The sequence below is a fragment of the Cynocephalus volans genome, chromosome 8 (genome assembly GCF_027409185.1).
Source record: "Cynocephalus volans isolate mCynVol1 chromosome 8, mCynVol1.pri, whole genome shotgun sequence".
Taxonomy (NCBI): Eukaryota; Metazoa; Chordata; class Mammalia; order Dermoptera; family Cynocephalidae; genus Cynocephalus; species Cynocephalus volans.
In genome coordinates this window covers 50,823,511-50,831,814 of record NC_084467.1, presented here as the reverse complement: position 1 = coordinate 50,831,814, position 8,304 = coordinate 50,823,511, and the positions used below count along the sequence as shown (strand labels likewise).

The window sequence follows — 8,304 nt, the reverse complement described above, 5'->3', positions numbered from 1 at the left end:
CATTTGAAATTATAATACTCTCAAAAGACAAATGTCTGCTTGAGATGTGTGCCTAATTACGTCTTCCAATTATTCAAATGTGCTCTCCCAGAGAGAGAGCTAATTCTATACTTGGTTTTCAAAGTCAGCTGGCAAAATTAATTTGATGCATTTTGATTTTAAAATAGCTGATATTCAGCATCATAAACTTCTTTTTCAATATGGTAGTTAGTTGAAAGTTATAAAATATTTTAAGGACACTTCTGTTTACGTTTTCTTTTGCGGTTTAATCAGATGTTGTAGCAGGAACTTTAACAGAGAGATTTCTTCTGGTGTTGGTGATGTGCCGTTGCTGTGCTAAGAAAGACCGTGCAGGAGTACATGCACCAGCGTCTTTGCAAGCACCACTGCCGCTCACAAGTCTAGATTCCATCCCCAGTTTCTGGAATGCTAGGCTCTGAACAAAAAAAATATATAAAAAACATGACTAAATATTTAGAGTTCACAAAGTGCTTTTCACATATATAAAGCTATCTAATCCTCAAAACAATCTTATAAAGCTGAGGTTTTCCTCATTTTTATAGAAGAAAATAAGCATTCAGAAGCTGATTAATCTGCACATGATAATGCAAGTATGAAGGCAGAAAACCCAGTTTCTTTATTTCAATCCACTAAACATGAAATCATTAAGAACAGTAGCTTAAAATAATATGCTGGAATTAGGCTTAATTATAACAATAGATGAAAGTTCCAAAGCAAACTTTTGTGTTTGGGCCATCACTCCACCAGCTAAGAGCAGACACAACACAACAGAAGAGCTCAGACCAATGGTTCTTGAAGTATGGTGCCTGGATTAACAAGATTAACATCACTGGAAATTTGTTAAAAATGCAAATTTGGGGGCCTTACCAGACCTACTGAATCAGAAACTCTGCAGGTGAATCCAGCAGTTTGTGTTTTAACAAGTCTTCTGATGCATGCTAACATTTGAGAACCAGCAGTGTAGACTGAATTTACTATCTGTATTTTGATATGTACATGACAAATTACAGTAGTTTTGGCTGTTGGGTTTCTTATAAGGAAAGTCAGTACTCTCTCACTAGACCACATAACAGCACAATTTTAGTAAATTTAGCATAACTAGTAACTAGTATAGTGCATGGAATATAGTAGGTACTCAACAAATACAGATTGAAAAATGAATAAATAATGTATTATTTGGCTCTAACATCTTCACTGATTTATGTATCAAAGGCCACAGAGGAACAAAGAAAATAATACAGTCTCTGATCTCAAGTAATATGACCAACTCATGAGGGAAGGTTCCAGGAATACCTCACACAGTTTCCTTCAAGGCTCTGCTAAATTAAGCCAGGTTTTACCAAATAGAGAAAGGAGGAAAGGAGCACAGACAAAAAGTACGGTGGCCTGGAGGCATGAGGCACGTCTGAGCAGGGACGACTAGTGCCACATGGTGAAGCATAGCACGCACATGCAGGGAGGCTGTAACTCGGTTTTCCCTCATTTTAAGTAAGAACAGATAGTGGTAGATAATGGCTAAATTATTATTTATTCCAGCCGATGAGAATAACCCAAAAGAACCATACATATCATGAAATGCTACTCTTGAAAACATCTCACTGATAAGCATGACAGAATAAAACACGTTCCAAATTACTATATGCTATTTTCTCCTTAGAAGGACAGATAAAGACTATTATTGAAGAATATTCCCTGGATAAAGAACAAATAGAGTAAAGGACACACTGAGAGGCTTTAGAGGATGTTAAAATAAATATGAGGTACTAGAAGTGTTTAACTTTACATTACAGAGATATTTACATTTCTTCAGAAACCCTTTAGGAGCACAAATTAAATGAGGCACTTTAAAAAATATTTATGAATTTTTATGCCTACGCTTTCATGTGTATCATCTAAAGGTTGATGAATCATAAAATCAATTTAGTGGATTACTACCATCATTTCATAAAGGTAACTTTTGTTTCAGTTATATACGTAAACATGTTATGTCCTGGTTTATGGTATTCAACATTTCCTTTTGTTGTACCTGGTCAAAAAAGTTTGATAAACACTTTTATAAACATCCAGTCATTAGCTTAATTTCAACTCACCTTATTATACCAGGCAGACACAATGAGTTTTTCTTCATAATCACGGAATTTTGCTACTTTACATTCACTCTGAAAAAAGATATGAAGACAATTAAAATCCCAGAAATTACCCCAAATTACTAAAAATAGAATCATTTCTTCACTAGGCTCACTGTTGAGAAAATCTGAAAAATGCATTTGTAAGGCAAATTAAGTAGTCAAAATGTAAAATGAACCATGTAGAAATGCATGCACAACCCCTTTAGGAAAGAATAAGATTTGTGACTAGTAAATCTATTTCAGGAATTTTACTGATAGAACAGAGTGATTTAAACACACGCTCCCACATAAAACTAGTGATTCTCATGCTACTGCCCTCATATCTAGAGAAGTAACAACGGGCTTAGGAAATAAACTAGAGTTACACCTATGCAGGAGTCAAAACTAAAGAGCAGGAGGATGTAGCCAAAAATACCAGGAAAATCCTTTAAAATCACCTGTAAAGCTTAGCACAAATTCTTCTCTCTCAATTCTTGGTGGCCTGAATTCTAGATTCCCTGTGGTCATATTTACATGCCACCATAGATATCAACATTCTTTTCTTTAATACGGAATGATTAATACTCTAATTTTGTCATTCTGTTGAGCACCAGATATAGTTGGATCATATAAAAAATTATACCCTTGAAACAGTTGAATCCTTACTCAGCAAGATGCTCGTGACACACAGGCTTATAGGAAAGAAGCCCCAAAGAGGGAGGGAAGGCCTTTCTTCTGGTTCCCACCCAGTCCAGCCCAGACTCCCCAGGAGGGATGACAGACAGAACAGCCTCTGCTATTTACATTGCGTTTCTCCCTCTTCCTTTCTGCAGTGTGTGTATACATGAATACACACAGATTAAACACCACATGCTGTGACTTAAGTTTTTCTTCAGAGCCCTACAGTTAGAGGCATGATTTGGTCATCGTACTTGTTGGGGATCAACATTTCAAACATCAGCAACGGTGTATGTTCTCACTGTCTCTCACTAAGAAGTAAGCAGAGCAACTTAGATTTCAGAGGTTACTTAGTCCAAATTTCATTATTTTACAGATGAGGAGATTGAGGACCAGTGAGGAGAGGTGACAACTTTAAGACAGGAAGTTACCAATAAAGCTGTAATTCTGCCCTCTGGCTTATGTAAGATTTAATGCTGGGGGTAAGGTGACATAAGATATGGCCTTCAAAACACCCTGACATACGCCAAAAAGAAAATCAATGCTGTTGTGGGATGAATTCATGAGTTCAAACTACACGGACTCACTATGGAGAGATAACTACCTTTGACTATGGAATAAAGGGAAAGTTTTATAGAGAAAGAGACATTTGAGTTGGATCTTGAAGAACAGCATCTCTTCAGACAGATATCCCTATCCAGTACTTTTTACAACACATGACACGAACAAGCACCAATAGCAAGCACACATCAAGGTGCTGTGTACTCTGGACATAGGGAGGAGAGGGTGTTAAAGTGTTTAAGTCTTTAAACAAAAATATTTCCACCACCATCCATCCATACCTACTTGCTCAGAAATAATACCAAGAAAAAGATATATGAGTAGAATGTGTTTCTATGAGATGTAACATTCCTGTTTAATTCAGAAAGAAACCAACTATCATTTATGAGAATTTTAAAGCCACTGTGTAAAACCCAACATGGCTCTGCAATTATGCTTATGTTACTAAAGGGAAGTACATACTGACTTGAAGAATAGCATCAAATCTCATCACAGTATTGAAAATAGCAGTTTTCTAAAACACTTTGTGAAGGAAACTAGAACATGCTAAGAATACACAATTCCACACTGACATACTCACCTGAGCTCACAACAATGATATGACCATTAGTACAAAACATACCTCTAAAATTTAAAGATTCGGCTAACTGATGAGAGCAAGCCACTACTACTATAACTATGCATGGTTAATAACTAAGATAACTATTTTAGTTCAGGGGCTTACTGGGATTCTGTGAGTACTTCCTTCTCCCAGAAATTCCAACTAAGTTTGTTTAGGTGCAGTGAGAAATAGGAAGAGTGAGTACTTCCTTCTCCCAGAAATTCCAACTAAGTTTGTTTAGGTGCAGTGAGAAATAGGAATATAAGAAGTCTGGTTAATTGAGTGAACACAGTACCTTTACTAAAAGGTAAGCTCAGATTTTTTTTTTTGCTGAATGAAATCAGATCTGCATAATTTTAAGAGGCACATTATATAGCAGGACTCTATTAGCTGATCATATGGATATTCTTGCTTTCTATTAGAGAGGGAGAGAGATAAAATGCAGCCTATAAACAGGGTATATAAACGGTACAGAGACCAATCTAGTTGGCTGGTGAGATGCTTTGTAATAAACATACTGAGTGCTAAAACATGACATTTCTAACTTGATCATTAATACCAAATACATGACAGCAATTAATTACCAGAATTCCACAGAATAATTAAGAGGAAATAAGTGAATATGGAAGTTTTACCTCCAGAATCTCAATTCTTCTCTCTTTCTCTGCCAACTGCTTTCTAAGTAGCATTATTTCAGCTGATGCTGGATTTAATTTGGGATCTAATGTTTTTATTACCTGTTTAAAGAAAAAACATTTATGTTCACTTTATCTTTTAAAGTATGGAAAACATAAGAACATATTCTATAAAAGCTGAGTAAGTAAAGTAGAAAATTATCCACAAAATGATCCAGAAGCTAACTGCAGCTTGATTTTCAATCTAATTGGAATAACAAAAATAACTTATTCTATAGACAAGAAATGGTATAAAAATTCAGTAAGAAGATGGGAAGATCCCCATCCCAAAATCAAATTTCCCTTCTCTAAGTTTCAGTACTCAGAGAGTTATTTAGCCTTTTCGGTGCTCAAGCTTTGGGCACCGAGGTCTTGAAATAATCCTTTCCACATTTATCTAATCTGAGAATTAAAAAATAAATTAAAAAAAAAAATAAATTCAATAACTCTGGGGGAACTTGCTAATTTTACAAAGTAAGAGTAATACACAAAAAATAAATTCTTAGCAATAATCTTTTTTACTGTCATTATCCAGTCAGATGTAATTCAGTACATAAAATCCATATAATAGATGCTGCCGATTTTTATTTTTTTTATTTTTTTGGTCGTTTGTTCGTGACCGGCACTCAGCCAGTGAGTGCACCGGTCAGTCCTATATAGGATCCGAACCCGCGGCGGGAGCGTCGCCACGCTGCCAGCGCAGCACTCTACCAAGTGCTGCCGATTTTATCTGCAAATGGTAGGGTGCTCAATCACATTTATGTAAATTACTAAAAGTTGGGTAAAAAAGAGTTGTTTGATCACAGTGTAGTAAAGAGACTGAGTTAAACTATGTAGATAGCATTCTGTTAGGAAACCAGTTCGGAAATGTCAGATATAAATTACAAGCAAAAACTACAAATTTCCAATAATAGGAACACGTGCATGATGTAATTATAAATCTACTAAAAAAGGTTTAAAATTATTTAATGAGTTAGGAAAATGTCATTTATACTTATGGGTTAAACAAAAAAGACTAGAAGGTAATATATAAAATTACTGTGGTTCATTCATTTATTTAAAAACCATTTACTGAGTGTCAGCTATGTGGCAGACACTGTGGCAAATGGGACTCAGCAATTTATGAGAGACATGGCACCTGCCCTCATGGAGTTCACATCATAAGAGCAGAACACATTAAAGAATTTAAATTATAATTTCATTCCAGAGAATAAATCATAATTTATTATCTCTAAGTGATAGAAACCATGGTTGCAACTTTTTCATATTTTCTGACTTTTCTACAATGGACATACAATGCTGTTATTTCAACCAGTGTTTCAACCACTGTTTTACCCTCCCCCTCCCACCCCACTCCCTCACTGCATAATGTTAGGAGAAAAACAAAGAAATCATGTTTATCATAGCAAGCAATTGTCTTTTAAACGATAATAGTCAATGATGGTGAGAATACGGTATTCATTGTTCTTGCTTTGTCCCATTAGTTATGATCCTTTTAGAATGTTATTTAGAAATACATACCAAGTGTTTTATTAAAATTGTCTTATCCTTTGACCCAGTAATTCCATTTCTAGGGAACAAGGTTAAGATAACACACCAAAATAAGGGGAAAGATTTCTGTATAAATATGTTGCCTACAGTCATATTTCTGGGAGCAAAAAAAGAAAAGAAAATGGAAACAAACTATTTTCAACAAAAGGATAATGATTAAGTAAACTATGATACACCCCACACAAGTGAATATTATGTAGGTATATTTTACTTTTGCAAAGTCTGCTCCTTAAGTGTAGTGTCCGTCTTGTTCATTGCTGTATTCCCAGTACTTAGCATAGTAGGTGCTCAATAAATATTAAATTATAGTTCTACAACATGAGGAAATGATTATTACTTTAAGTTTAAAATACAATAGATTGTGTGTGTTATGATAACTAATCATGGAGAAAATATGCATAAAAAAATGCCTTGTTAAGAAAATTCACCAAAATGTTAATGCATTTGTTTCTGGGAACCTTTCTATATTTATATTTTCTACTATAAGCATTTATACTGTTTTAACTGCAAGAAACTTAACTGTGGCACAGACTCACTGCATTTTTACCCAGCCTATTTCCCTTTCCTTCTAAATCTATTTTCCCTTTCCTTACTAAGCTTATTCTTTCCACATCTATGTCCCTTTCCTTCCTCCTCAGAAGTTGGGTGTGGCCACTTGCCTGAGTTCTGCCACTGAAATGGGAGTGATTTATGCCTTTTCCAGGCCTAATCCACTACATGTCTTCTATGCAATCTGCCATCTTTCCTCATCTACTAACTGGACAGTGTCAAGTGAACCTCGGACTCTTATGTTGAAGATGACAGAGCCTCTATCAGCTTGAGACTCTGAATGACTGCATGGAGCAGAGCTCCTTTCCCACTCATGATTGGGCTGAATGTGATCAAGAAGAAAACTTGTTAGGACATGAGATTTTGGGGTTCATCTGTTCCTGCAGATACTGTTTACGACTTAATTAGTAAATATCATATGAAATTTAAATATAAAAAAGGCAGTCAGTGTTTTAAAGCTTCACTGTAAAATTCTCTTCTTTCATTCAGTAAATAGAAAAGAGTACATTAACATTCTCTGAGAGAGGACATTTATATATAGTAGTCATGGAAATAAAAGATGAAAACAGTACTTACAGATATTTAAGAAAAAGTATAAAATAAGAAAAAAGAATGTAGTCTGGTGAACATCAGAATAATGTTTAACTATAATGCTAAGAAAATTTTAAACAAGTTTAAAAAACTAAATTTTCACAAAATGTAAAATGCTCATTTTGCTAAGATTCTAGCAAAGCTTATTCTTAGCAAATCTACTAAGATTCTAGAAAATGAAAATTATAGGCCCATTTTGCTAAGAGCTGAAGATTGCATAAATTATAGCAGTCACTTTTCTACTGAAGATACTACAGTCAATGTTTAAACTGTCCCTATAAGCTATGTGTTTATTTCATCTGACACTGATGAGGGAGACTGAGAATATAAGGAATGGTGTGGAGACTGTCCAGTAACCTGACAGACAAAGCAAGACTGTCACAAGCAAAGTGACTGAATATAGATACAAAAATAGCAGTACAATCACGTGATACAGGCCTAATGAGAACACTGGCCACAAAGGCTTGAGCTCAGGAAGATAAGTCACTCACATTTCTAGCTTTCTCTAAGTACATTTTATATCTTTCCTCCATCGCTTTCATATCTTCATCTTTCTTCTGAAGAGCAGCTTCAAGTTCATTGATCTTTTGTGCTATTAGTGAAAATAAAATAAACATGATGAATTACTGCCTATTTAAAATACTCCATCCTCACAGAAAGTTAGATTTATCAAACTCATTTTCTAAAGACTGATGACAGCTTAAAAGAAAATCCTTTTATTTATTCTCTGTAATGAATTCTTATCTAAAACTTTCGAACTACAATCAATTATACATTGTTAATCATTTTTTATTTGTCTCTTTAAAAAAAACTATAATCTGCTTTATCTAGATATTTTTCTCTTTTCTATCAAGTATTTCAATAAGCAAATATACCTTACAATGTAAGCATAACCATAATAAGAGAAAATAAAGCATTATTTCTACATAACGTTTTGAAGTACATTTTAATATGATTTGAGATAATTATT

General features: G+C 34.5%; 1 protein-coding gene across 1 annotated transcript in view; it reads right to left on the bottom strand.

Annotated features, from left to right (window-relative positions):
• Positions 1–265: 265 nt before the first annotated feature.
• The window catches only part of HOOK1 (hook microtubule tethering protein 1), a 52,202-nt gene continuing 44,163 nt past the window's right edge, over positions 266–8,304 (bottom strand). The window contains exons 19-22 of the mRNA XM_063106736.1: positions 7,826–7,926; positions 4,605–4,706; positions 2,112–2,180; positions 266–436 (exon numbers count right to left, since the gene is read on the bottom strand). Of these exons, the coding sequence (XP_062962806.1) occupies positions 266–436; positions 2,112–2,180; positions 4,605–4,706; positions 7,826–7,926 (443 nt within the window). The remainder of the gene's footprint in view (positions 437–2,111; positions 2,181–4,604; positions 4,707–7,825; positions 7,927–8,304) is intronic.